Source organism: Monodelphis domestica, chromosome 6, assembly GCF_027887165.1.
Source record: "Monodelphis domestica isolate mMonDom1 chromosome 6, mMonDom1.pri, whole genome shotgun sequence".
NCBI classification, from domain to species: Eukaryota; Metazoa; Chordata; class Mammalia; order Didelphimorphia; family Didelphidae; genus Monodelphis; species Monodelphis domestica.
This window is the reverse complement of record NC_077232.1, coordinates 7,613,586-7,640,665: the sequence shown is the minus strand read 5'-3', so window position 1 is coordinate 7,640,665 and position 27,080 is coordinate 7,613,586. Positions and strand designations below refer to the sequence as shown.

At 60.4% G+C, this 27,080-nt stretch overlaps 2 protein-coding genes across 11 annotated transcripts in view; one reads left to right on the top strand and one right to left on the bottom strand.

Annotated features, from left to right (window-relative positions):
• Window positions 1–15,009, top strand: part of EHBP1L1 (EH domain binding protein 1 like 1) — a 33,181-nt gene extending 18,172 nt beyond the window's left edge. For 7 of the 8 annotated variants that reach the window (XM_056801334.1, XM_056801332.1, XM_056801337.1 and 4 more), the window contains 7 exons: window positions 5,559–5,613; window positions 6,932–7,005; window positions 7,250–7,373; window positions 8,100–8,199; window positions 9,009–9,082; window positions 11,310–11,424; window positions 11,719–15,009. In XM_056801334.1, coding sequence (XP_056657312.1) covers window positions 5,559–5,613; window positions 6,932–7,005; window positions 7,250–7,373; window positions 8,100–8,199; window positions 9,009–9,082; window positions 11,310–11,424; window positions 11,719–11,818 — 642 coding nt within the window. In that variant the 3' untranslated portion in view covers window positions 11,819–15,009. The remainder of the gene's footprint in view (window positions 1–5,558; window positions 5,614–6,931; window positions 7,006–7,249; window positions 7,374–8,099; window positions 8,200–9,008; window positions 9,083–11,309; window positions 11,425–11,718) is intronic. The other variant, XM_056801333.1, reaches the window with a different exon arrangement.
• A 420-nt stretch (window positions 15,010–15,429) lies between these two features.
• Window positions 15,430–26,636, bottom strand: MAP3K11 (mitogen-activated protein kinase kinase kinase 11). Of its 3 annotated transcripts, none has more exons than XM_007502687.3 (11): window positions 25,310–26,622; window positions 20,791–20,971; window positions 20,566–20,714; window positions 20,303–20,478; window positions 19,742–19,985; window positions 19,496–19,609; window positions 19,096–19,231; window positions 18,919–19,010; window positions 17,976–18,056; window positions 16,665–17,027; window positions 15,430–16,479 (listed from the first exon to the last, which is right to left on the bottom strand). In XM_007502687.3, exons 1-11 carry the CDS (start codon window positions 26,010–26,012, stop codon window positions 16,139–16,141), a joined length of 2,580 nt encoding a protein of 859 aa, XP_007502749.2. In that variant the 5' UTR covers window positions 26,013–26,622; the 3' UTR covers window positions 15,430–16,138. The 3 variants fall into 3 exon arrangements, with proteins under 3 accessions (XP_007502749.2, XP_056657319.1, XP_007502750.1); XM_056801341.1 differs by having other exon boundaries at window positions 19,742–19,844; window positions 25,310–26,584; XM_007502688.3 differs by lacking the exon at window positions 17,976–18,056 and having other exon boundaries at window positions 25,310–26,636.
• Window positions 26,637–27,080: the final 444 nt, after the last annotated feature.

Genomic DNA, 27,080 nt, shown 5'->3' with positions numbered 1-27,080 from the left:
CATCTTTCCATATAGGAATAGAAACAGTTTAACTTTATGGAGACCTCTATGATTAATCTTTCATGTTTACTTTTTTGTTTCTCTTGAGTCTTATGTTTGAATGTCAAATTTTTGATTCAGCTCTAGTTTTTTATCAGGAAAGCTTGAAATTCCCTTTTTCATTAAATGTCCATGTTTTTCTTTGGGAGAATTATACTCAGTTTTGTTCGGTGAATTATTTTTGGTTGTAGTCCTAGCTCCTTTACCTTCTGGAATATCATATTCCAAACCCTCTGCTCTTTTAACATAGGAGCCACTAATTCTTGTATTATCCTGACTGTGGCTCCACAATATTGGAATGATTTCTTTCTGGTGGCTTGAAATATTAGCTCTTTGACTTGAGAGCTCTGGAGTTTGGTTATAATATTCCTGGAAGTTTCATTTGGGAATCTCAAGAGGAGATGGGTAGATTCTTTCAATTTCTGTTTCATCTCCTGGATCTAAGAAACCAGTTTTCCTTGACAATTCCATAAAATAGAATGTCTAGGCTTTTTATTTGAGCGTGATTTTCAGTGGTCTGATAATTCGTAAATGATCTCTCCTCAATCTATTTTTCAGTTCAGTTGTTTTTGCAACAAGCAATTTCATATTTTCTCTTTTTTCATTCTTTTGACTCTTTTATTATTTCTTGATGTCTCATGGAGTCATTAGTTTCCACTTACCTAATTCAAATTTTTAAGAAATTATTTTCTCAGTGATATTTTGGGCTTCTTTTTTCCATTAGCCTAATTTTGTTTTTTAAGGTATTTTTTTCTTCAGTATTTGGGGGGGGGGCACTTTTACCAAGCTGTTATTCTTGAGTCACTTATTTCTTTCCCCATTTTTTCCTCTCCTAGTCTTTCTTGAATTCTTCCAGGAATTCTTGTTGGGGTTGGGTCCAATTAGTGTTTTTCTTTGAGGTTTAGTTGTACCTATTTTCACATTGTTGTCTTCTCTGCCACAGTACTATCTTTTAATGGTCAGGTTCTTTTCTTTCTTTCTTTCTTTCTTTCTTTCTTTCTTTCTTTCTTTCTTTCTTTCTTTCTTTCTTTCTTTCTTTCTTTCTTTCTTTCTTTCTTTCTTTCTTTCTTTCTTTCTTTCTTTCTTTCTTTCTTTCTTTCTTTCTTTCTTTCTTTCTTTCTTTCTTTCTTTCTTTCTTTCTCTCTTTCTTTCTCTCTCTCTCTCTCTCTCTCTCTCTCTCTCTCTCTCTCTCTCTCTCTCTCTCTCTCTCTCTCTCTCTCTCTCTCTCTCTCGTCATTTGCTCATTTTCCCAGCTTATTTCTTGACTTTGAACTTTATGTTAAAGTTGGCTCTGCTCACTTTCAGGTGGGAAAGGGCTGTCCCAAGCTTCACGCTTTTCTGTGCTGCTGTTTTCAGAGATAATTCTAGGGGTAGGGGTGTGAAAGTTTTCAGTGCTTCCAAGGTGGTAAGATGCAGGGAAAGGTAGGGTTACTGATCTTCTGACCTCTGTTCTATTCTTTATTCAGGAAGGGTTAACACAAGTACTAGCATTCCTTTTTGCCTTAGAACTGTGACTAAGGACCCTGATTCCTTGTGACAAACCCCCAGAGCTCCTTTCTGCCCTGGAAATGTGACCCAGAACTGCAATGGGACAATAGAGTCACCATTCAGTGTCAGCAAAGGATCCCCTGTAGTCTCTTTTGGATCAGTTGTCTCACCCTCTTTACCATCTTTGGTCTAAGAACTCCCAAAGCTGTTGTGGCTGCTGTTGCAGTTTTTGTTCCGTTTTCCTCATGTGTGGGCTCTAGACCTTCCTCCCCCATAATGTCACAGACTTCACTTGCTGACCTCTTATGTTTTCTTAGGCTAGAAAAACATCCCACTCTGACCTTTCCTTGGCTTGGCCACTCCAAATTTGATTTGAGGTGTTATCTTCAAGTTGTTTGGGGAATGTTGGGAGAGTTTGGCTGGGCGGCTGCCCCTGATTCGCCATCTTGGCCCCCTAGAAGGGCCTTCATAGGGGAACCTGGGATGTCTCTGAGCTGGGAGGACTTTCTGAGATGTTTTGCTCCAACTCCTCCATTTGACAGATGAGAAAACAAGCCTAGAGGAGGAATGACTTGCTGGCCTTCCAGGGGTGTGTGCTACCCAGCTGGCTCTCCCAGCAGCTCCGAGCCAGGGACCTCCATGACTCTGCTTTTTCTCACTTCCTTCTCCCTCAGCCCAGGCTCTCTTGCTCTCTGGTCTTGCCAGGAGCCTCTCCTGTCTGAGAGGCAGTTTTCCATTCTTGCTCAAATCCTGCCGTGGCTACCTGATCTCATCGGGCTGGATCTTCTCTCTCCAGCCTGTCCCTGCCTGCCCAGCTTGCCTTCTCTCGTCCGCGGTCTCCCATAAATTCACTACAGGGGGTTCACCCAACTCACTGAGGACCTGGCTGTGTCTCTCAACAAGCAGTAATCGCCAGTAAGCCATTACGTTGAAACCGTAGGCATGGGCTACTGAGGCCGTCCCAGCCCGGCTGGATGAGCGTGGTGGAAGTTCTTGGAAGGCCCAGTCTGCTCGTTTCCTCTTGTATCCTGGGACCTAGTGCAGACAGGTGGCTGGTGCCCAAGCCTAGGAGTGTCCTTAATAAATGTGCATTGGATTAGATTGCAAGAAGAACCCCAACCTGGCACGTGTGCGCATGTACACACACACGCACACCCCTGAGAGATAGAATCCGAACTCAGAGCCAAGGGCTCCCTAGGAGAGGCTGGGGGAGCTGTAGGACCCCGTGGGGATCTCGGACGTGGTCCTGAAAAGAGCGGGTTCCCAAGGGAAGGCGGATGGAATATTCCTGAAGCCACCTGGGTGCCTGGGAGCCTTGGAAGACTCCATCCTCCCAGCTTGGGTTGGGTCTGAGCGGATGCCAAGACTCACGAGCTCTGTTGTGTAATGGCCCTGGGAGGAGAAATCTGGGCACTTGGGGGTGCCGCTCCCTGGCAGCCACCAGAGGCCTTCCCCTCGTCTGGGCCAAAGGAGCTTCCAGATTGCTTGGAGCTCCTCCACCCCCCCCACCCCCCCACTCAGTAGGCGAAGGGTCCTTCTCGCAGCTCTGGCCTTCGAAGGCCCTTTCCAGCCCTGTCCCACAATGCTCCACTCCGAGGGTGGCTGGTTGGCTCAAGTTCATTGTGGCAAGCCCTCATTGTTAGAGTCGTTGGCCCTTTTATGGTGGGGAGGCCTCACCCAGGGGTGGCAGCTGGCTGTCTCCATGCCTCAGCTGGCACCGTCGCTCCAAGGCACTGATCTTGGGGGCCGGAAGCCTGTTTGTCCTCAAGCAAAAAAGGGGGGGCAGCTTTGGGAAGGTGGAAGAAGTGAGTCCGGAGGGCCTCCGTGCTCTGGGACATCCCAGCACCTGGCTTAGAAGGAAGGGCCGCAGCCTTGGACCCTGATGGGGAGTTCTGGTTCCTATAGAAACAGAGAAGTTCTGCGCTGGGAGGAGCCTTGAGGCACACTGGGGAAGCACCTGGGGGCCTGTGACTGCCTTGGTTTGGGGAACTTCAGGGGGAGGAAACTCCCTTTAGCCATCCAGGGAGGTACCTTCGAGCAATATCCAGAGCACTGAGGGATGGAGTGACTTGTTCAGGGTCTCTCCTCAGTGGGGGCCAAAGGCAAGGCTCACACCCCAACTCCGTGGCTTCAAAACCAGCCCTCCTATGGAACCCAGAACAGGGCATGGCAGAGCTGGGAGGGGGCTTAGAACAGGGGGTGTGGGGGCTGGGAGGGGGCTTAGAACAGGGGGTGTCGGGGCTGGGAGGGGGCTTAGAGCAGGGGGTGTGGGGGCTGGGAGGGGGCTTAGAACAGGGAATGGCAGAGCTGGGAGGGGGCTTAGAACAGGGGGTGTTGGGGCTGGGAGGGGGCTTAGAACAGGGGGTGAGGGGGCTGGGAGGGGGCTTAGAACAGGGGGTGTGGGGGCTGGGAGGGGGCTTAGAGCAGGGGGTGTCGGGGCTGGGAGGGGGCTTAGAGCAGGGGTGTTGGGCCTGGGAAGGCCTTCGGGATCATTTCACCCACCTCCCTGAGGAGCTGGGTCCCAAAGGCAGGACTGGTCGGCCCTTGGTCCCACAGCAGGTTTGTGATAGGCTCTCGGCTCTCCCGACTCCCTGAGCCCCTGTTCTCCGTCACCCCCACTGTCGCAGCCTCGCCGGGAGCAGTAAGGCTGCAGCTGGGCCGCTTTGCCGGGGCTTCCTGCTCGCCCTTGCCTGGGTTCAGCTGCTTCTCTCCTCGGGCCCTCCTTCTGCCCTCCCAGCACAGCCAGCGCTGTGGTCAGCCTTTCATGAAGGCCCGGGACCACCCACAAGGTGGGGCCCCCTCCTGGGGCTGTTGGGAGCAAATCCGTCCGGCGCCTTTACGGCCCGTCGGACGCCAGCTCCTGCCCCATGGCCGGCCGCAGGGCGGTACACGGGACCGCCGGCCCGAGCCAGGAAGGGCCCAGTTGGAATCTGGCTGTGTGACCCTGGCCGAGTCCCTCTTCAGAGCGTGTTGGCAGCTCCCCACACATGTGGTCGTCGCCGTTATCTCTACGCGGAATAAGATCTGGGACTTGAACTCGGGGCCTCTGACCCTTCCCCGTGGGAAAGCCGCCCTGACCAGGAGGAAGCTGGAGCTTCGGCCCCGTCCGCTCCCCGCAATCCACCCCTCGGCAGCATCTTGCCCGATCGGGGCCTCTTCTCGGGAGCCGGGGAGCTCCTTGGGCCCAGCTCTGACGGGCATCCGTGCCCGGAGGCTCTGTGCCACCTAACGGGCGGCCTCCCTGGCGTGGGAGAGACCCCGGGGGCCCCGATCCCGGGAAACGGGGTGGCAGACCCAGGAGGAGGCGGGGAACGAGGGGTTAAGCTGCCCGGCAGCAGCCGATGCTATCGGCCCAGGGAGGGCCCGTTCTGGGAGCTGGCAGCTCCCGGGCAGAGTCTTTATCGCCTGGGCGGGGCCATGTCTGAGAAGGCCCAGGGGGCGTGTGCTGCGCTCCGTGCCGGGTCCTAGGAATGATGAAACGGGAGGAGGGACGGAGGAGACAGCCCAGGGGACGAGGCCTCCCGGGGGGGGGGGGGGCAGCCTGGGTCTCCCCCCGAGCCACAGCTGGGTCCAGGCAGCCCTAATGGGTCACACTTTCCAGCATCTTCCATCTCCCCAGAACCAGGCAGGCTCTTCCAGTGTTTGTTGAATGAATAGTCAATGGTCCGAATGACTCATAAGAGGATCCATGGATTGTCCCAAGAAGTCCTTGAGCTCCTCAGAGGGCATCTGCCATTTTACAGTTGAGAGAAGGGGCGGCAGTGACAAGGCCAAGGTCACACCAGCCGCACCCAGCCGAGCCATTTCCGAGCTCAGTCCTTGGCCTTCTCGCTGCTGTTTTTTCTACAGTCGCTCGTGCCTCCCTCCAGCCAGGATGGGGACAAAAGCACATGGTGGAAAGGCTGAGAAGTGAGAGGGGCCACCGAGAGGCGAGAGTGAGGGGGTCCTGGGCCCAGGTGGGGGAGGCCGAGGGGCGCCCGGACAGGCTCCCCAGCCTCCGCCTCTCACCAGACCCTCTTCTCTCTCCACAGGAGACCCCGGCGCCAGACCCGGCCTCTGTCTCTGGCAGCCTTCACAAGCCTCCTGGTAAGCCCGGGGTCCTGGTGCCAGGCAAGGCCCGAAGGGTGGGGGAGGCACAGAGCCCACCTGCCCACCCAGTGGGACCATGCCATGAAGGATCCCCGCTTTACAAGATGGAATCCAGGGCCCTAGGGAGATTATAGGGGAGCCCCAGCCCCAGGGCCCTGGGGAGATTATAGGGGCCCCCCAGCCCCAGCCCGAGGGCCCTGGGGAGATTATAGGGGCCCCCCAGCCCCAGCCCCAGGGCCCTAGGGAGATTATAGGGGCCCCCCAGCCCCAGCCCCAGGGCCCTAGGGAGATTATAGGGGCCCCCCAGCCCCAGGGCCCTGGGGAGATTATAGGAGCCCCCCAGCCCCAGGGCCCTAGGGAGATTATAGGAGCCCCCCAGCCCAGGGCCCTAGGGAGATTATAGGGGCCCCCCAGCCCAGGGCCCTAGGGAGATTATAGGGGCCCCCCAGCCCAGGGCCCAAGGGAGATTATAGGGGCCCCCCAGCCCCAGGGCCCTAGGGAGATTATAGGGGCCCCCCAGCCCAGGGCCCAAGGGAGATTATAGGAGCCCCCCAGCCCAGGGCCCTAGGGAGATTATAGGGGCCCCCCAGCCCAGGGCCCTAGGGAGATTATAGGGGCCCCCCAGCCCAGGGCCCAAGGGAGATTATAGGGGCCCCCCAGCCCCAGGGCCCTAGGGAGATTATAGGGGCCCCCCAGCCCCAGGGCCCTAGGAAGATTATAGGGGAGCCCCAGCCCCAGGGCCCTAGGAAGATTATAGGGGAGCCCCAGCCCCAGGGCCCTAGGGAGATTATAGGGGCCCCCCAGCCCCAGGGCCCTGGGGAGATTATAGGAGCCCCCCAGCCCCAGGGCCCTAGGGAGATTATAGGAGCCCCCCAGCCCAGGGCCCTAGGGAGATTATAGGGGCCCCCCAGCCCAGGGCCCTAGGGAGATTATAGGGGCCCCCCAGCCCCAGGGCCCTGGGGAGATTATAGGAGCCCCCCAGCCCCAGGGCCCTAGGGAGATTATAGGAGCCCCCCAGCCCAGGGCCCTAGGGAGATTATAGGGGCCCCCCAGCCCAGGGCCCTAGGGAGATTATAGGGGCCCCCCAGCCCCAGGGCCCTAGGGAGATTATAGGGGAGCCCCAGCCCCAGGGCCCTAGGGAGATTATAGGGGAGCCCCAGCCCCAGGGCCCTAGGGAGATTATAGGGGAGCCCCAGCCCCAGGGCCCTAGGGAGATTATAGGGGCCCCGCCCCAGGCCTCCCAGCCCCAGGGTCCCAGGGAGATATAGGGCCCCCCATAGCCTGGGGCCCCCTTCAGTGTGATCTCTGTTTCCAGATGGGAGTCCTCCAGCAGAGGAGACACCCCCAAGTTCGGGTTCCAGCGCCAGCCCCAACGAGGAGCCAGGGATGGTGAGAGGGCAGCGCCCCGGGAAGGGAAGGTCGGGGTCCCCAGTCTGTCTGAGGGTCCTGGGGGGAGGGAGGGAGAGCGAGGGCCGGAAATCGGGGGTTCAAATGCGGCCTTGGGTGTAGCGCGGCTGGGGACCCCGGATAAAGCGCATCCCTACGCCGGAGGATGCCGCCATCTGGGGGCCATCTGGGGGCCGGGGCTTTGGTCTGCCCCCCTCCCGCTGAGCACCGGCCCCTCCTCCCTCAGCAGCGATTCCAGGACACGAGTCAGTACGTGTGGGCGGAGCTCCAAGCCCTAGAGCAGGAGCAGAAACAGATCGATGGGCGGGCGGCCCAAGTGGAGACCCAGCTGCGGAGCCTCATGGAGACAGGTGCTGGTGGGGTCCGGCCGGGCCCTGGCCCGGTTCTAGATCCAAAGGCCCCTCCCAGCCCTGCCATTCCCTGGTCTAGGCTGCCGGACCTCGCGCCTCAGGCTCTCGGGTCTTGCTGCGCGATTCGGCCTCTCTGCTGCCCCCTGGCGGCCGGCCGCGGACTACTAGAGGCAGAATCTCCAGACTAGTCCTAGGGTGGCTTGTCTCCTCCCTTGATTCCTCCAAAGGCGGAGTCTTGAGCCCCTACTGTGCGCAGAGCCTCGCACGGGGGCTAGAGAAGATAGAGAGCGTCGGGAGACACCGTCCTTTCTCAGGAGCTCCCATTTTTAGACCCTTATAATCAGGGAGTCGGTGGTAGATATTTAACAACCAGCTCCCCTCCCCTCCCCTCCCCTCCAGAAGTCCACAACTCACACTTCTTAAGGTTTGATGCGCTGCGGCGACATTTTCTCGGGTCTAGAAATCATCCCAACCTACAGTCTCAGGACAGTCTGGGCACAGCCCTGATGGAGCTTAGGGAATCGCCGCATTACCAAGGGACCCGACAGGGAGCCTTTGGATCGGGCTTGGAAGGAGGATCGAGGCGGGGAGAACGCCAGGAAGCGCCCGCGGCTGGGCTGTGCGGACACCCAGGGAGCATCTAGAAAGCTTTGGGCAAGCTGAGAGGGGAAGGTCCCCCTCCCCCACCTCTCGCTCATCTGGCCCATCCCCCATGTGCCGTTCCAGGTGCCAACAGGCTGCAGGAGGAGGTGCTCATCCAGGAGTGGTTCACGCTGGTGAATAAGAAGAACGCCCTGATTCGGAGGCAGGACCAGCTCCAGCTCCTGTGAGCCCCGGGGCGTCGGGGGTCCCAGGCTCAGATCGCGCACTGCGGTGTAGGAAGGAAGGCCACCGCCGGGTCCCGAGGCGGGCAGGCTGTGAAATAAGACTCAGATCTTGCAAGGAAGAAGTCAGGTCCGGCGAGGTCCAGAATTCAGGAAAGGGCTCTACTAAGAGGAAGGCAGGCAGGGCAGGGCTGAACTCGAAGTCACATCCGGCTCTTCGGCCCATTTCCTTCTCTAGCTAATTTTTCAAATGAGGAAACTGAGGTAAACAGGGTTAAGTGACTTGCCCAGGGTCACACACAATAGTAAGAGTCTTAGAATCAATACTAAGCCCCGTTCCAAGGCAGAAGCATGATAAGGGCTAGACATGGGGGTTTAGTGACTCCCCCAGGGTCACTCAGCTAAGAAGGGTCTGGGGCCGGATTGGAGCCTAGATAATGAGGCCCGGCTGCCCCACCCCTTCCTTTTTAATGAATAGTGATCTTTTTAACAGACTCAGTGGTGCAGGGGGACGTCATGGGGTCAATGAAACCCTCAACAGCTCCCCTATATACAGACAGCCTCTAATGAGCAGATGAGAGCCAGAAGGGACTTTCAGGTCATCCCCATTTCACAGAAGAGAAACCTGAGGCTGAGACGAGGCAGTCCCTCCAAGCTTGCCTGCCCCATCCTCCGTCTCTTGGTCCTCCCCCAGCCTTGGTTCTCCTCCGGCTCTTCCTGCAGGCCCCTCACCACCGCTGCCACGAGAGGGGGCCTCGGAGGTGGCCTGCATGGGGAGGAGCTGACGTCCCTTCCTTCCTTCCTGTTACAGGATAGAAGAACAAGACCTGGAGAGACGGTTCGAGCTCCTGAGCAGGGAGCTGAGGGCCATGATGGCCATTGAAGGTAAGCAAGTGGGTCCAGAGTACTGGGGGATGGACGGGGAACCCCGCAGGGGTCTCCCTGCTCTCCTCCTCCCCCTCTTCTCTCCTCTTCCCATTCACCCTCTGAGCACCTGCCAAAGTCACCTTTTGAAGGCCCCAATCTGAGCCCGGTGACTGTCCTGCTCAGACACTTCAGTGGCTCCCACTGCCTCTGGCACGAGGCCCAAACCCTTTGGGTCAGAAGGGAGGGCACCCCAGTCTGGCTCTTATCCATTCTGCTCTCTGGCACTCATTCCGCCCTCCAAGCCCCAAGGGCCCCCTTGGCTGGTTCCCAATCTCCTCTTGTCCTCCCTCAGTCAGCAAGAGTGCCCCAGCATTTACTAAGCTCCTCCTGGGTGCCAAGCCCTATGCCAGGCTCTAGGGGTAGGAAGGCGGGTCTCTGCTCTAACGGAGGACCCAACAAGCAAACACACCTCTAGAGACAGGGTAAACTGGAGGTAACCTGCAGAGGGACGGCAAGAAGAAGGAAGGATTTTAGCTGCTCCTTGAAAGGAGCTGGAACAGCCAGGAATCAGACATGAGGAGGGAGAGCCACGAGGCCCGGGGGACAGCAGAGCAGATGTCCGGAGGTGGGAGATGGAGGGTCTTGTTTGGGGAATGGCCAGGAGGCCAGGGTCACTGCATAAAAGGGGATGTGATGGGGAGGAAGGTAGAAAAGGACAAGTTATGGAGGGCCTTCCCAGCCAATCAGAGGGTTTTATATTGGATCCTGGAGGCCCCAGGGAGCTATCGGAGTTTATTGAGTGGGGAGTAACACAGTCAGACCTGCTTTTAGGAACATCCCCTAAGGATGGTCTGGAGTGGGGAGAGATTGGAGGCATCAGACCCCCCCTCCCCACTCCCAGCAGCTATTGTAGTAGTCCAGGTGTGAGGAGATGAGGGCCTGCACCAGGGCCGGGGAGGGTCAGAGGAGAGAAGGGGGATGCAAACAAGGAAGTAATGATAGGACTTGGCAGCTAATTGGATATGGGGAGCAGTGAGGTGAGAGAGAATGAGGAGAACAGGATGACTGCTAGGTTGCAAGGAAATTAGGGAGATTTAATAGGGATGGTAATTGGGAACTTGGGAAGATGTGATCGTTTAGGGGGCAACAGAATGAAGACATTTTGGACATGGTGAGTTTAAGATGTTTATAGGACTTGGGGATGCCCAAAAGACAGTTGGAGCTGCAAAACTGGAGGTCTGACAGAGGGAATAAGCATTTATTAAGCACCTACTATGTGCCAGGTGCTCTATCACTATTATCCCATTTGTTCCTCACCACAACCTGGGGTGTTGGTGCTATTCTTACTTTTAACAGATGGGGAAACAGACAAGCAGGTTAAGTGGCTTGCCCATAGTCCAGATTTGATCTCAGGTCTTCTTGACTCCAACATAGCACTCCACTGTGCCCGTAGCTTCCTCAGGGCTCAAAAAATAGATCTGAGAATCCTCTGTGTAAAGATGACAATTGGAAACATGGATGCTGATCAAAATAGCTAGCGATCTCCTGCCTCCATACTGGCCATCTTCCAGGCCTGGTAGGCGCTCCTTTTTAATTTCCTCCTGGAGGAAGAAATTTTGCTCTTTCTTTTCACTCCTCTCTCCCTTTCTACCCCTCTTCCAGTCCCTCCTATGCAGTCTATCTTGTGGATCCTTCTGTGTTGGTCTGTATCTGCATCTATGTCTATGTCTCTGTCCCCTTCTTGAGGCTTTCCTGTTCAGCCTACCTTGTAGTAAGTATCCTTCTTTGTCTGTGTCATCTCTCTTGTCTCTTTCTCAGATCCCTTCCATACAGTCCCTAGTGTGTTGATGTCTGTGTCTGCATCTGTGTGGATGTCCCTGTTCCTTTCTCAGGGCTTTCCCAGTCAGTCTACCTTGGGTGTCCTTCTGTGTCTCTCTTCCATGGTCTCCCTCAGATTAGGCTTCTTTCTGGGCACACACACTGGGGAAACCAGGAGCTCCTTGAGGTCAGAGGCTGGTTGCCTCTTCCCCTGGGGGTGTTGTATCTCCAGGGCTCAGCACAGGTCCCTGGGCAGAGGAAGTCATTTATAATGTGCATTGATTTGAAATGATGAGACAGATAATCGCCACTGAGAGACAAGCCATTGGGGGGACAAGACACAGCAGCGCCCCAGAGAGCCAGAGGTGGGCAGATCCCTAGATGGCCCTCAGGGACAGCTTTAGAGCTGTTCTTCTCCCACCCCCAGACTGGCTCAAAACGGAAGCCCAGCAGCACCGGGAACAGCTCCTGCTGGAGGAACTGGTGTCCCTGGTGAACCAGCGCGATGAGCTGGTGCGAGATTTGGATAACAAGGAGAGGACGTGAGTACTGGCAGCTTTGCCCAGGACACCCCAGCCCCTCCCACCTGGTGTTGTTTGCTCAGGCCTAGCCAGCTTTGGGGGCCCGCGGGCTAGTGATCGTGGGGAGGGGTCATTGGGAAATCAAGATTCAAGACCTTCATTTTTACAGAGGAGGAAACTGAGGCCTAGGGCTGAGACTTGCCCAGGACCACAGAGCTGCAAGGTGGCACTGTCCCACCGACCCTCGAGTCCCTTGCCCCTTTCGCCTGACCCCAGGGTCGGGGCGAGCTCTGACGTTAACCCTTTGTTTCCCAGAGCCCTGGAGGAGGACGAGCGGCTGGAGCGGGGCCTGGAGCAACGGCGTCGGAAGCTGAGCCGCCAGCTGAGCCGCCGGGAACGCTGCCTGCTGAGCTGAGCCCAACCGAGCCGTGCCGAGCGAAGCCGGGCCTCGGACTCCCTTCCGGGGTGGTGGGGGCCAGGGGCCGCCTCTGTCCGGGGGTCTTCTCTCCAGAGGAGCTGCTGGCCGCCCCGCCCCGCGCGTGCCTTTCCGTGCGTGGCCACCAGAGGCCGCTGTAGAACCTGGTTTGCAGCAGGACCGGGCGTGGGGGGATCAGACCCCGCCCACCAGGCCGTATTTATTGAAGCGTGTGCTTGTGTACGTGTGTGTATTTGCGTGTGCGTGGCCGCCCCTCGCGATCCCCTGCGAAGAGAGTATGGGGGGGCGGGAGCCGCGGGACAGACTGGGTCTCGGGGCTCTCGCTAGGGTCGGGGCGCAGAAGCACTGAGGGCTGAGCCCGGGGCGCGTCTGTCCGCAATAAATGGTGACTTGGAGCCGGCCCCGTCGGCTCCCTTCTTCCCCCGGGTTTGGAGGAGGGAGGGGTGGGCCGGCGGGGGCGGGACTTCCCTGGGAGGACCGGAGGGTTCGCCCATTCTGCACCTGAGGACGGGGGAGTTGAGATGATAATAAAGTCGTGGCCGCCTGCTGAGGCCTGGACCCTGAACCTGGGCCTGGCGAGTCTGTGGTCTTTGGCCAGATGCCCTCCTCCTCTGGTCCTGTTGGCCGGCTGCAGGTGGGGGGAGCGAGGAAGGGGGGATCCTAGCACTGCCCCCCCCCCCCGCCTGCCCTGTGAGGCTGTGACCTGCCCAGGGGCGGGCAGGAACACTGGAACAGGGATGGGTTCAGGGCGGCCGAGGCTGTGGGTGCCCCCAGCAAGGCTGCCTCCTGGGGATTTCAAAGAAGCCTTGAGTGGCGGAACCAGAAGGGAGGGTCGGACCTTCCAGACACCCCCACGAGGTGTGGACCAGTAGTGGGGGAAGGCAAGGAGGTCCGACAGCCTCCCCAGACTAGCACTGCCCTCCGGCCTCGGGCCACTTGGAACAGGGACCGAGTGGCCCCGACCTTCCCTCTCGGTGGCCAGCCTGTCTGTCGCTTCCAAGGCAGAAGAGCCATAAAGGCCGGGCACTGGGGATAAAGTGACTCACCAGGGTCGTCCAGCTAGGAAGCGCGGAGGCCACACTGGGACCCAGGAGTTCTCAGGCTCCAGGCCGGGCTCTTTGTTGCCTGAGCCTCCCAGCTGGCCTCTCTGACATGGTTGGTTGTTTCCTGAGGCCGGGAAGAGCCTCCAATTGGGGGTCCCAAAGCAGTGGGGCCCCCTGGGGATGCTTGGCTGCCAGAGGCCGGTTATCCCCTAAAGGCTCAGACCCTGGCAGGCCTGGCTGTGCCCGCTCTTCCCTGTTCTACCCTCCGCCCTCCCTGAATGCGCCCAGGAGGGCACTGAGAGGCCACCCCAGGGATGGAGAGCTCGAGGCCCCCCAGGCAGCTCAGGGGGTTTCCTGGGATGGGGTAGTGGCGGGAGAGCCAGAGCCAGCGGGTGGGTCTGGCCAGGAACGAGGCCCCCAGGCTGACCGTGCAGAGATGGAAGGACTCTGGCAGGCTCCGGCCGTCCTCCCGGCGCCAGAGCAGCAGGCCAGGAAGGCCCCCTGCCCTTGGGCTGAGCCCTCTGGTCGTGTTCGTCCTCCCTGACCCAAAGCGGCCCTGTGGAGGGATTTCTTGGCAGAGATCCGGGCACAGTTCGCCATTTCCACATCCAGCTTGTTTTACAGATGAGGAAACTGAGGCAGGCGGGATTTGGTGACTGGCCCAGGGTCACCCAGCTGGGAAGTGTCTGAGGCCGAGTCCTCCCGACTCCAGCCCTGGGGCTCTACCCACTGAGCGACCTGGCCCTGCCACATGCTTTGCCAACCCCAAAGAGCTCTGCCTACGTGACTACGGGGAGGTGGCCTCTAGGGGCCATTCCAGGCTCTTTTTGGCTGCAGAGCCAGGGGCAATGGGGGGGGGGGCAGGGTTCAAAGAGCCCGATCTGGGGTCTTTCCATCCCAGGAAATCCCCCTGAGCTGCCCGGGGGTGGGGGGGGCTGTGAGCTCTCCATCCCTGGGGTGGCCTCCGCCAGCCGTCACTGCCCCCGGGCAAGGCCCTCCAGAGCCTGAGGTTCTGGGGTCCTGCCCTGGCCTGGCTCCAGAGGGAGCAGCCCTCCTGGAGCTGCCAGTGGGGGAGTGTCTGGGACTGAGGGGTGTCCCCTGCACCTCCCTGTGAGGAGCTCTGGGGAGGGAGACCCGGGTGCTACCCCCAGCCTCCCCTTCCCCGCGGTGGTGAGGATGCTGAAGGCAGAGAACGGGGCAGCAGCAAAGTCCCAGCTGTCGGGCTCAGTGGCACTGCCCTGCACTCGCAGCCCTGCCTCCAGCAGCACATCCAGCTCCCGGCGGGACGGGCAATCCTGGTGGTCTGCCTGGAAGCCAGTCAGGTGCCCCAGCAGCTGCTCCTGGAGTCTGCACTGAGGGGGACCCTCGACGGCCATGAACACAGCAGAGCCCAGTAGCAGGAAGGCCAGTCCGCGGGCAGGAGTGGGCCCCATGCCCAGCTTCGGCCCTAGCCGGGGCTGGGGGTGGCACAGGCTTCCTGGGCTCCGAGGGGCCAGGAGCGAGCGGCTGAGCACGGGCTCCCGGGCACAGGAAGGAAGACTGGAGCGGTGCCCGTGTGGGTGAATGGAGAGGGAGGGCCGGCCTGGGGCATCTTCATGGGCATGAGAGCCAGGACGAGGGAAGAGCCTGGAGGCCCCAAGGCCGGAGACCAGCAGAGGGTGACGGAAGCCCTTCAGACCCCCGAACCCCAAGCAGAGGGGAAGACTTGGCCAAGCACACTCTGCCACCAGCAGCACCCATGGGGCCTGGGACTCCCTTCTCCCTCCCCCTTTCCACCCAGGGAGGTGGGGGGGCAGAGCGTGGCGGGTCCACAGCTGAGGAGATCCACATTATCTGGGGGGCCTCAGCAGATGGAGAGCCTGGCCTATAGACTCCTAGCTGGGCCACCCACTTCACGGCTCTTCGGCCTGAGAACCGCCCCACAGCACTGATTCTAAGAGGGTTCAAGAGATTTTCTGGCCGTCACCATCATTTTACAGGTGAGGAAGCGGAGGACCATGGAGGCCCCGAACCTCTCCCGTTGGACTGGAGGGCAGACCATCTTGCTTAAATTTGTTTCTTTATCTTAAAAATTCTTTAAGAAATGTAAATATTTGGTTATTAAATAATAAATCCACATTCTTCGTACGACAAGTTCTTCCTTGCCATCTTGGAATCGATTCTAAGGTAGCAGAGCAGGAAGGGCCGGGCAATGGGGGTGAAGCGACTAGCCCAGGGTCACCCTGCTAGGAAGGGTCTGAGGCCAGATTGGAACCCAGGACCTCCCATCCCCAGGCCAGGCTCTCCATTCATGGAACCACCCAGCTGCCCCTAAAGACTAATTTTTAACACCAAAAGATTATTTTTGATTTTGAGTTCTCCCCGGCCCAGCCTTTGCTGCCCCGAGAAGACGCGTATGGGTGTGCCAGACTCTCCCGAGTCTCCCTCCTGCCCCAGAGCGAGGCGCGTGTTGCCCACGTTCTGGCGAGGCCGCTTTGCCAGTGGGCTGGAAGCTCCCGGAGGCCGGGGCAGCCTTCCGAAGGGGGACAGAGGAGCCGACGCGGGGTGGCCAGCTTAAGAGTTTATTTGGTTTCAGTAGCATGGAGGCCGTGAGGGGAGCCGGGGTCTGGGTCTGGGCGCATCCCGCGGGCCCCTCCCCTCGCACCCAGGGCCACAACCACCTAACTGCGCTCGTGCCTCCCTCCCGGGCAGGGAAGGACGGACAGTGATTCCCTGAGACAGGTTTTGGTCCCCCTTAAACCAGCCAGTTACAGTGTTGAGCCCCAGCGGGGGAAGAAGAGGGGCAAGGGGGTGGCTTCAGGGGCCCCCTATTGGTCAGTGAGGTGGGGGTGACCCCGACCTCCCCTCTGGACTTCCCCTCAGTCCAGTGTTAAGGCTTCAGGTGCAGCGTAGTGTTCCAGGGAAGGGGTTCCGTCCCCATCTTGTGCCCCTCCAAAGAAAAGGGGCTGTCTTAGGGGGAGAACCAAGGGCCTCTGGAAGCAAGTCAGGCAGCTGGGAAGGGCCCCCAGCTCCTCGAGGCTGCTCAGCCCCTTCCAGAGGGACTGGGGGAGTAGCAGGCAGGGGCCATCCGCCCCTTAGCTAGAGGGGCCTTCGGGGGTCCGGCCCCTTTCTCCTTTTCCAGTGTATACGGCAGCTTCTGGAGAGGCCCCCCTCTGGTTGAAGGTCCCCCTTGGGGGCATCCATCCACCTCCCCAGGGCAGGTCCCCAAGGCTCTGAGACGCCCCCGCCTCAGTTGGGTGTGTCTTTCCCCCCTCGCTCAGGGGCTCCCCTCTGGTCCTGTGGCTCCCCAAGGAGCCTGGCCCCCCATGTCTTTGGTCTGGGCTCTGCTGTTCTGTGGGGACCCTGGGCTGAAAGGGTTGAAAGGCGGGGGGTCTCGGAAGGGGTCTGAGTCTGGGAACAGGGTCCAGGGGGCCCGACGTGGGGCAGGCTGTGGAGATGGAAGGGGGGACGGGCGGGGTCCAGTGGACACAAAACTCCACGGGTCGATGCGGCTCCGGAGGGGCGAAGGCCGAGGCCTGCCGATGAGGCCCAGCGTCGGGGATCGGGGGGTGCCGGGCGGAGAACGGAAGGCCCCAGGAGGCGGGGAGACGGCTCCCCCTGCAAGAAAGGGGACCTGGTTTAGCACAAGAGGGCCCCGGGCCTCCAGCACCCCCAGACCCAAAGGGACGACGTCCCAGAAGGCAGGAGAGAGACCAGGGCGCCCCCAGCAGACATCCCACCTTCCAGGTTCCCCGCTTGCTCCCCACATGTGGAGGGCTCGTCTGAGGGCGGAGCCTTCTTACCCCGCGTCTCCTCCTCTCGGCGGGGGCTTTTGGCAGAGGGCTGCCCCCCAGGGGTGCCCAGGTCAAGCAGTGGGGGGCTGGGAGGCGTCTCCGTGTCCAGGTTCAGGGGCGAGGTCGGGGCATCTGGCGTTTTGGGAGAGAAGCGGATGAGGGGGGAGGGCGGCGAAGACAGCGCCTCTTCGGGGGTGGCATCTCCCTTGTCACGTGCCCCGCTGCCAGCCTGCTGAAGGTCCCGGCCCAGCCCCAGGGAGGCTAACAGGGCTGTCCCCCGGAGCAAGGCACGCTGGATAATCTTGGGGGTCCCGCTCCGGTCCGAGGGGCCCGGCCGCCGTGGCTCCTCAGGCTCTGGGGGACGGACATCGCCTGAGGAGGGAACAGTGAGGGTGTCGGTGAGAGCAGTCACCTCCGAGCCTCCAAGAGAACTGGGGGGCTCTGCCCTCCCTCCTGGGACTCTTGGGCCCCCCCAGACCACAACAGCTCCCCAATGGCTCTCTGTGCCCCAAGTCTGTCTACCTGCCCGGGGACATCAGCTAGGAAGTGCCTGGGGTCATTTGAACCCTGGAGCCTGGCTCCCCATCCACGAGCCACTTAGCTGCCTCTTCCCACCCTCTGAAACTGTCTCGCAACCCAGGCCTGACCAAGTCACTGGCCTGGTCACTCCCTTGCTCAAGGGGCTTCAGCAGCTGCCAAGTGTCCCCTGGACCGAAGGCCGTTCCCCCTGCCACCACCCCCCGCCACGTGTCCGATCCATCTCGATCTTCCCTTGCCGGCGCGTGGGATTCCTCCCCCAGGTCAGCTCCTGGAGGACAGACACGCTCTCGGCTTCCCACAGATGACCGTCATGCCCAGCACACAGCAGGCATTCAATAAATGCTGGCTGAGCTTCGGGGGGGGGTTGTTTTGGGGTCTCTGGTGTAAGAGCATGGACGAGGTTGGGTCCTGGGTCCCCCTCCAAGTTCAGCTCCTCTCTGAGCCCCCCGCCTCTTCTGGGACCCTCTCCTGGGCAGTCCAGCCAGAGGCTTCGTCCTCCCTGAGTTCACTGGGCCTCCCTGACTCCCTCTTTTGTCCCTAAAGTATTCCTAGTGCCATAGTCCCCACCCCTCTCTCCAGGGACACCCTGGCCTGCAGCGGCACCTGTCTGGCAGTCCAAACTCCCCCCCCCCCCAACTCTAGACACTGGAGCCCCTTGGCCTAGTGTCGCCCCCTCTGGGCAGGAGTGCTGGCCTCCAGGAGGCAGGAAGGCCTGGCTTCTGATCTGGCCCGACGCTTACTAGCTTTTTGTCCACAAGATATGGGAAAAGAGTTAATTACGTTCAGAGTCGGAGGCCTCAGTTTCTCCCTCCAGTCCTCTGCTTCTGTATGATGCCAGGCCCAAGTGCTGCAGTCTAGTCCCTGCCCCACAAGCGGAGATGCCCAAGAGTGAGGGGGGGGCTGTGGGGCCTCTGTAAACCCAGCCATGCTGTTATTCTAAAAGAGCCTGAGGGTCCAGATGGGCCCCACTTAGTGAGCCATTATTCCATGCCCAGCTTTGTGCTAGGCACCGTGAGGGACAGGCATGTGGTCCAGTCCAGTAAAAGGGGTCCTATTCTCAGCGGGGCCAGGGGGCTCTGCCTCCATCCTCTGGGCCTCCCAGAAACACTGCCTAAAGGCCTCTCCCCAGACTTAATAAACACCAGGATGGGGGTGCGCCGGCCAAGGACTCAATACAAAAAGAGTTCCTGACTGCGCGGTGATGGACTCCTGGGGGGCACACCAGGCACCCAGAGAAGGGTCACGGGGGCTAGGCTTTCCTGAGAGCTGGCAATCGCGTTTGTCCTGGGAAGGAAGCTTCCCAAGGAGGTGAGGAGAAGGGGTGCTCCAGGCAGCAAGGATGGCAAGGTAGGGGCCTGCACGGGGCAGGGCACAAGGGCTGCAGCCAGAATCAGCTGGTGCCCAGGTTGCTAACACCTCCTCAATAAGGCCACCAACTCAGCTCATTCACCTCAGCGATGCCCTGCCTCGAGGGGCGCTGGTCTGGGCACATCGTGAGGCCCCTTTGTGTCCCCATAGAAGGGAGGCTCTTCTGGTAGAGAGAAGGAAGGTGGCCCCTCTTCCAGCAGGCCCACGACTGCCCCTGGCAAGCATCCCAAATGTTCTCATGTGCGCCCAGGCTCTTGGGCCCAACACCGTTGGGGGGTGGGGGTGGGGGCTCAGGGCAGTCTCCTGAGGGGACAAGCTGAGGATCTGGGCTGAGGCCCAGCAAGAGAACACTCACCATTGAGTGTGGGGGGTGTGGACGGGGACCCCAGAGGGGAAGGGTCATTGGAGTCCAGGTACCACGTCGTCTCCTCCATTCGGGACCGTCTCCTGGGAAGGCAAAAGAGGTGAGCAGGGGAGGGTGGGGAGGGGCAGAGGAGGTGGCTGGTACCCAGAGACCCCTGGGGACACTTACCTCCCATTCTGAGCCTCCCCTGGCTTAGGGGAACCGGGCCCCCAGGCCCAGCATGGCCGGCGCTCCCCATTTCCTGGGTCTTCCAATCGCCGAGGGGACTGGCGACCCCAAACCTGTCCTGTGTCTGGGGCTTCCACTGAAGATGGAAGGAGTCGAAGGTCAGGGAGTGCCTGACCAGGAAGCCCCTTCCTTCCCCCATGGCTGGGCAGGCAGCAGGAGTGCTAGGGAGAAGGGGTCCCAGAGACCCTGTGCAACCTTGCACCAGGTAGGCAGCCTCTCTGTGCTCTGGGCCAACATTTCCCTCTTCCTTGCTCCCAGGAAGGGGGGGGGCCTGAGCCTGGTGGGCTGGGCTTGGGGGGAGGAGGCCCCATACCACCTGGACCAGGGCCGGGAGTCTTACACTGGATGGCCCTGAAGCGAGGAAAGGTGGGCGAGTCCCCGGCCCCGACCTCAAAGACATTTTTCCTCCGGTCTAAGCCAGGAGAGGCCTGCACGGTGATCCGGTGCTTGAAGTCTGAAGTGGGCAGGGGGGAGAACAGGTGACCAGGGTTAGGGTTAGGGAGTGGAAGTTCCCAGGCCCTGCCTCCACCCCAGCCAATCACAAGGCAGCATGCAAATAAGCTCCCGACAGGCCCCGCCCACGCACCCAGAGGCATGCTGATCCTCTCGCCTCCGTCCCGGGCCCGCAGCTTGCTGCGCTTGAAGGTGCCTCGGCGGCGGCGCACATGCGGCCGTTCGCGGTCCACCTGCTGCAGGAGCAGGGTCAGCTCGCGCTCAAACACCTCCAGCTCCCACTGCGCCAGCAGGTGCTCGCGGCGGCGCAGCTGCTCGGCCTGGGAGCGCTGCTCCCGAGCCGCCCGGGTCAGTTCCTCCTCTCGGCTCAGCAGCTCCTGAGGGCGGGGCGGGGCGGGGCGGGGCGTGAAGGGCGCTGGAGCCCCGCCCCGGGCGCCCTCTCCTGCCCCTCCTCCCCAGGGGCCTCGCAGCTGGGTCCCCCAAGAGCAGACCCCACCCTCGGGCCCGGATGAGGTCAGAGCAGTCGGGAAGTAGCCGAGGCGGCACTTGCACCCAGGTCTCTGACCGCGGAGTCACCGCCCCCGCCCAGCCTCCGCCCTCTCCCTGGAGGGGCTCCCAAGGTGCCCAGGTGTTCCGGGGTCTCCTCCCCGCCCGCTCCCCGGAAGGCTCAGCGGTCTGGTCGGCCGCCCGGCACCTTTTCCTTGGCTCGGATCTCGTCGAAGAGGCCTTGGATCTCGCGCTTCCAGCCGTCCTGCATGGAGTGGAAGGAGTCCCGGGGCATCTCCCTCAGCACCTGGGCCTCCAGGGCCGACAGCTGTTGCAGGATGGCCGAGAAGTCGGGCCGGCGGTGGGGGTCCTGGGCCCAGCACTCTTGGGGGAAGGAGGAAAGAAGAGGGGTGCTGGGCCGGCGCCTTTGGGCGCTCCAGCCCCTCCCCGGCCCCCCTCCCGCCTCCTTACCGGCCATGAGCTGTGCAAAGGGCTCGGGGCAGGTGGAGGGGATGGGCAGGGTGAGCTTGTTCACGGCCACTCCATAGGCCACGGCCAGGCCGTCGATGCCCCGGTAGGGCACCTCTCCGGTCAGCAGTTCCCACAGCAGCACCCCGAAGCTGTAGGCCAGAGGAAGAGGGAGTGAGGCGCCCCCCCACCCCCGCCAGCCCCTGCCCCGGGCGGCGCCCCTCTCACCTCCAGACGTCGCTGCCCTTGGAGAACGTGGAGGCCTTGATGACTTCGGGGGCCATCCAGGCGTAGGTGCCCGCCGCGCTCATCTGGGTGGTCTTGTGCCACTCTCGGGCCAGGCCGAAGTCGGTGATCTTCAGGGTCTTCTGTTCCACGTTGTCCCCCTCCACAGGCTGCAGCAGCAGGACTGGGGGAGCAACGGGGAGCCTGTGAGCAGGACGGTCCGGGGAGCGACCGCGTGGCAGAAAGGCCGGGTGGCCGCCACGGGTCAGCCCACGGTCTGCGGGCCGAGCCACGGGGGGAGGGGGGGTGCCAACCCCTCCTCACACTGTCCTAGAGACAACTGTGTCTGGGCTTTAGCCCCTCAGGCCTCCCTGGGCCTGTTCACACCTCTGTAAAGGGGGGGAGTCAACGGGGAAGTCAGGAAGAGCAGAGTTCACACCCTGCCTCAGACACGTACTAGCTATGTCACTGAACCACTACGTGCCTCAGTTTCCTTACCTGTACAACGGGATCGTGGCCCCTCTGGATCACTTCTGCAATGCACAGCAGGCATTCAATACATGCTTTCCCCCTCCCTCCTCAGAGCCCTGGTGCTTAACAAGGCTTACAAAGGAAGCATCGTTCCCAACATTTACGTCCCGGGGAGTCAGTCCCCATCATCCCAGCTGAGCCCCAGCCAGGGAGTGTCTCTGGAGGGATTCGAACCCAGGGCTCCAGCAGACACCAGGATGACCAGGCCAAGGAGAGGGAAGGGGGGAGCTGCCTCTTGTTCATTTCATTTCCTGTTTCCTTGTGGATCTCAGCCCCATCCTCCAGCCATCCTGCTGCCTTTACCTCTGCTGGGCAGTCAGGTACTGTGGGAGGAGCCAGGGGCAGGTTCAAATCCCACTTCTGATGCCCCCTCCATGGGCCACCTGGATGCAGGGCTTCTCCTCAGGCCTACTTCCTGGTGTGTAAGGAGGGTGTTGGCCTGGATGGCCTCTGAACCTGGGAGCAGGGAGCTCCCTTGCCCACGGTGCCATTCTTGCAGCTGGCACCCTAGAAGGCTCCTAAGTTTCTGTCCCCTCTCAGAAGCAGAGGAGGCTGAGGAAGCGGGCCCGGACACGTCAGGGGACTTGCCTAAGGTCACACAGGAAGTCCAAAGCAGAATGGGGATTCCTTCCAAACCCGGTCCGGGGGACCCGCTTAGTCTGGGGCTCCAACCCCAAAACTTCTGCCAGGGTAGCCCTGGACTAGAAGGCTTTGAAGGCCATTCTCGGCTCCTCCCAATGTTGGCAAAGCTGGTGGCAGGGGACCTTGACAGCTCTCGCCCCCCATTGGAAGCCCAGCCTAGAGCCCAGGGAAGCTGGGGAAAGATGTGGTCTCAGAACGTGGGCCTGCAGGGACCTGGTTCCCCCAAGGGAATGTAAGCTCCCCGAGGACAAGAATCGTCATTTTTGGTCCTATTTGCCAGAGCCTGGCACTTAATAAAATTCTCGCTGAATTGCATTGCTGGGAGCGCCCTCACTTGGCAGAGGAGGCCCGAGTCAGAGAGAAAGAAGGGCCAGGCTAAGGCTGGCAGCAGGTTCGGGGCAGAACCTGGAGCAGGAGTTGCGCTCTGCCCTACAACTCAGTGAGCTGACCCCGAGGGAACGAGGACCCGGAGCTCCGCATCCCCTCTCTGTGGCCATGCCCGAGTGTTCTCGTCACCGCCTCAGCTCCCTCAGCCACTGCCCGAAGGCCCAGTGCGCTCCTTGGGGCTTCCAGAGCTCTGGAATTGGGCCCGGTCGGCCTCCACAGCCTCCACCCTCCCTGGGGCCCTGGCCTGGCTCTGTCTCTCAGGCCCTGTGCACAAACTTCTCCTTCCCTTCCTGGTCCTCCCAGCTTCCCCTTTCTAAGCAGCCTCGGTCAGGACGTCGACGTTCTTCTGGGAAAGTCTGGGGGTGAGGGGCGCAGGTCTGGCCTAGGCTGGGGCAGCCCTGGAGAGTTGGTCCTGTGACTCGTGGGCTTGGAGAATTCCCTCCCTCCTCTCCCCCAGCCGAGGCTCACAAGGACCCCATTGTCCAGGCCACTACAGGAAAATCAGCCCATTGTTTTCTGCCATCACCCCCACCCCCAGGATAGGGATCCCCCCTCCAGAGGACTCCTGGGCCCAGGACTGGGAAGTCTAGAAGAAGGCAGGATGCCCAAGCTCTGGGAGGACCAGTAGCCTCTGCCTGGGCTCAAAGGGCCTAGGCTACAGGGGCCAAATCAGGGCTCAGCATCCCAAGCAGAAGGGGTTTTGGCCAAGGGGCTCCTGGCTCTCCCCCCAGTTCAACCACCCCCACAGCCAGCTGGGCCTGGAGAAGGAGAGGGAGAGAGGAGGCCAGGGCAGGGACAGGAAGCCGGTTCAGGAAACGCAGGAAGTAGCAGGGAGGGTGGGGAGCGGGGGCTTGGGCTATTGTTCCATTTTCTCTGGAAAGAGAAGGGAGGAAAAACAGAAGCCAGGCGTCCCCTCCCCCCAGCCAGGGGTCCAACCTGCAGGGGAATCCCCTCTCTTGCTGAGGGCTGGGGGGGGGGGGGAGCAGAGGGAACAGGGGTGCAAGCAGCTAGGAAGTAAAGGCTGAGCTTCCTTGTGTCCATGTTCTCCTCCCCACCAGCCTAGATAGCTAGAAGGTGGACAATCTGGGTCCAGAAGAGAAGCAGAGACTTGGGGCCAAAAGGGGCCTTCAGAGGCATCTGCTCTAAGCCCTCATTGAACAGAGGAGGAAACTGAGGCTCCTAAAGGGTCAATGGCCCAAAGCCACCCATGGTTAGTGGGACCTGAGCGCAGGTCTCCTGACTGTGGAGTCGGCTTTCGCCCATCCACACTGGAAAAGTGGCCTCTCCCCCTCCCTCTCCCTGCCTTCTTCTGATGGAGTGACGGTGACCCCCCTTCTAGGAGCAAAGGACAAGACGTCTGCGGCCCTCGTCCCTGGACTCCCGTGACCCCCCCCTTTGCTACCCAGTCTTTCATGGCTCTCCCCATGGCAAGTCCCAGCTCCTGCCTGGCATTTGAGGCCCTTCATCCTCTGGGGGCGCCGGAATTGTCTGGCATTGCTCTTCAACAAGGACCCAGGGCCTGGTCCAAACTAGACTCCTACCATCTTCCTCTGGGCTGGGCATTCTCACTGGGCCCTTGCTAATGCCATGCCTGGGGGCCTGACGTGCTCTATCCTCTTCTTACACCCTTCTTCCTCCAAGAAGCCTTCCCTGGTCACTTGGGCCCCCACTGACCTCCTTCTCGCCTGCCTCCCCCAGACCTGGGGCAGGGTGGGGGCATCAGCACACACACGGGCTAATGGCCTGTCCTGGCTACATGGGGAAGGAACATGCCTTTTTGGACCGAGCATAGTGCCGGGTAGCATGAAGTCATCAAGAAATCTCAGCACTGGCAGGGTTGCACCCTCAGCCATCATTGAAGCCAATCTCTTCCCCATAGAGCTGAGGAGACTCGAATCCAGAGAGGGAAACAAACCTCTCTGAGGCCACACAGCAAATCCACGGCAAAGCTGGGCCCGAGACTTTATTCTTTTGGTCCAGTGCCCTCATTAGAAACAATTTGGGGGGATGAGAAAGGACACATTCAAGAAAGCCTTCCCTATTTATCCAGTAGGGGCACAGAGCAGAAGACTAGCCAAATGTCACTGTAGGTGGGAGGGAGCACTGTGCATGGAGGCTTCCTGGGGGACAGATGGATGGGCGAGACTGCCTAAAAGAACTTACTGTCTCCTTCCCAAAGCTTCTCAGAGTCACCCTCAGAGATGGAGGCTTTTGGGTGGAGGCTGGACTATTCTGGGAAATAAACACTGACTTGGGCACCTCCTAAGTTGGTCTTTAGCTCAAGGGGGATCCCTGCTTCCTCCAGGTCAGTGTTTGCCCGAGTCGGAGGAGAAGGGGGCAGGGAGGTTGTTCCTGCCAGCCTTAGGTGGTCCTGGTCGGGAAGGGAAGGCTGGGCTCCTAAGCTAGACCATCAGTTCCCCAAGAGAGCCACATTTTTCTGGTTCAGTCCCTTCAGCACCCCTCATTCCCGGCAAGTACCCAAGAGGCACCCTTCCTGCCAGTCAGTCAGGGCAACAGCCTCTCCTAGGATGCCTGCCAGCCCCTTCCTCTCTTGGGCTTCAGTTTGCAGCTCTGTAAGAGGAGGGGCTTGGACTCCGCTCACTAAGGGCGCCTTTAAGCTCTATCCTTCTCTAAGGTTGCAGAGTACGGTGAGATACTGCAGAAAAAGAGATGTTTCTCCTCTGTCCAATGGAGACACACTGGGTCCTCTTACTTCCTAGGGGCATGACCCCTCAAACAGATAGGTGGGACTTATGGCTATTGACCCATTTCCTGGGAGCTCCAACTTCTCACCCCAAGGGGCAGGTCCTGGAGGAGGCATCCTGTGCCTCTACTGCTCACAGGCTCTCCTTCCTAAACCCTCCCGCCACCAGGAGGCAGGGTGGGGGGAGTTGGGGGTGGCAAAGGGGTCCAGGTGAGAAGGGGGCTGGGATCCAGAAGGGGCAGGAGGCTCACTACTCACTGTTGTTAGACTTGAGGTCCCGGTGGATGACAGGCACAAGGGCCTCACAGTGCAGGTAGTGCATCCCCCTGGCTATCTGCACCCCCCAGTTGACCAGCACATGAGGGGGGACCCGCCGGCCTGCCAGAGCCCGGCTGAGGGGCCCACCAGCCGCATACTCCATCACCAGGCACAGGTTGGGCTCCTCCAGGCAAACGGCTTTCAGTGCAATGATGTTGGGGTGCGCCAGCATGGCGAAGAGGCGCGCCTCTTGGCGGACGCTCTCAGCCGTCACGCTGATGTCCTCGTCTGGGTCCTGGCGGGCAGCCTTGACAGCCACAAGCTCGCCCCTCCAGCTACCTCGGTAGACCTTGCCGAAGCCCCCCACGCCAATCACCTCCTCCAAGCGCAGCTCCTGGAAGCGGGCCACCTCCGGCTGCGGGGCACCACCCCGGGACACGTAGTTGGAGGGGAAGATGCCAACCTGGTCGCCCACCTTGCCCGCCCACCAGCCTTCGTCTCCTGAGATGGCCGCATCCCTGGACAGCACCTCCACGCGGTCGCCCTTGCGCAGGGTCAGCTCATCGCGCCCGCTGGCCTCATAGTCGAAGAGCGCCGTCCACACGGGGCCGGGGTAACCGGCCTTGGGGGGCCCGTCAGTCCGACCCCCTCCGCCCCAGGGCCCCAGCGGGCTCTTGAGGAGCAGGTTCTTGAGGGGCTCCATGGCGGGGTGCCCCGCGATCACAGACTCCACGGCCGCGGCCGCCGGGGGCCCCTGCAGTCCCGCCTGTCGGCCCCCCGCATCGCAGGGCTAGGGGGGCCCTGGGGACGCCGCCTGGGGGGCATGGGAGGGAGGGGACGGCCGGCTCTAGTGCTATTTCCTCCGCCTCTATCGACTCTGGCCCCGGGAACGGGTGGGAGGCGGCTGAGCCGAGTTGAGCCCAGGCAGGAGGCGGCGGTGGCGGGCGGCGGCGACGGGGGTGGAGTTTCGCTTTTTTCCGCTCTTCTCCCTCTTGCAGGAAACAGCATCAGATGACGCTGCCCCGTGGGGCGGCCCTGACTGGGGGACCCCCGGGCACCCCGCGGTACTTCGCGGGTCGCGGCGGCGGTGGGCAAGGGCGAGCCCCCACCTTCCTACTGGGCGCCCCGGAGCCTCAGCACCAGCGGCCGAGCCCACACTGCCCATCCGCCGCCGAAGAGCACCTGTCTCTTTAAGGGAGTCGACGCCATCGGCACTCGCCTACTTCGGCCTGCTCCGAGAATTTTCGGCCTGGGAGCAGGAAGAGTCTGGGCTCAGACCAGAGAACGGAGACAACTCCGGCGGGCTCACCCTAGTGACGTCACTCAGGCCCCAAAACAGGACAGGCCGGGGGTGAGCTTTACTGTCTGGTAGCTCCTCCCTGAAGGATGTCTCATTGGCAGAGCTGCATGTCGATTTTTCCTTGTAACCCAATGGTCATCCGGCTCTTGCTTTAGCTCCTCCCCCTCGGTCCCGGCCCGTCAGTCGGCTTGGCTTAGCGCATGCGTTCCAGCGGTCCTAGTGAGAAAGGCTTTTTGGCATCTGCGCAGGCGCCGAATTGATCACTCACCCACCCCCACCCCCCTTTATAACTTCAACCCAAAAAAGAGTTCGGGAAGCATCTACTTTAGGTGTGACAACTCCTTTGACCTAAGGGAAAACTAAGACTCAGAGACGTTAAAAATAATCTGCATTCTGTAGACCTTTGCCCTCGCCATATCCCATTTATTGCTCTCCGCCTTTCTGTGCGGTCGGTACAATGGATATCCTTAT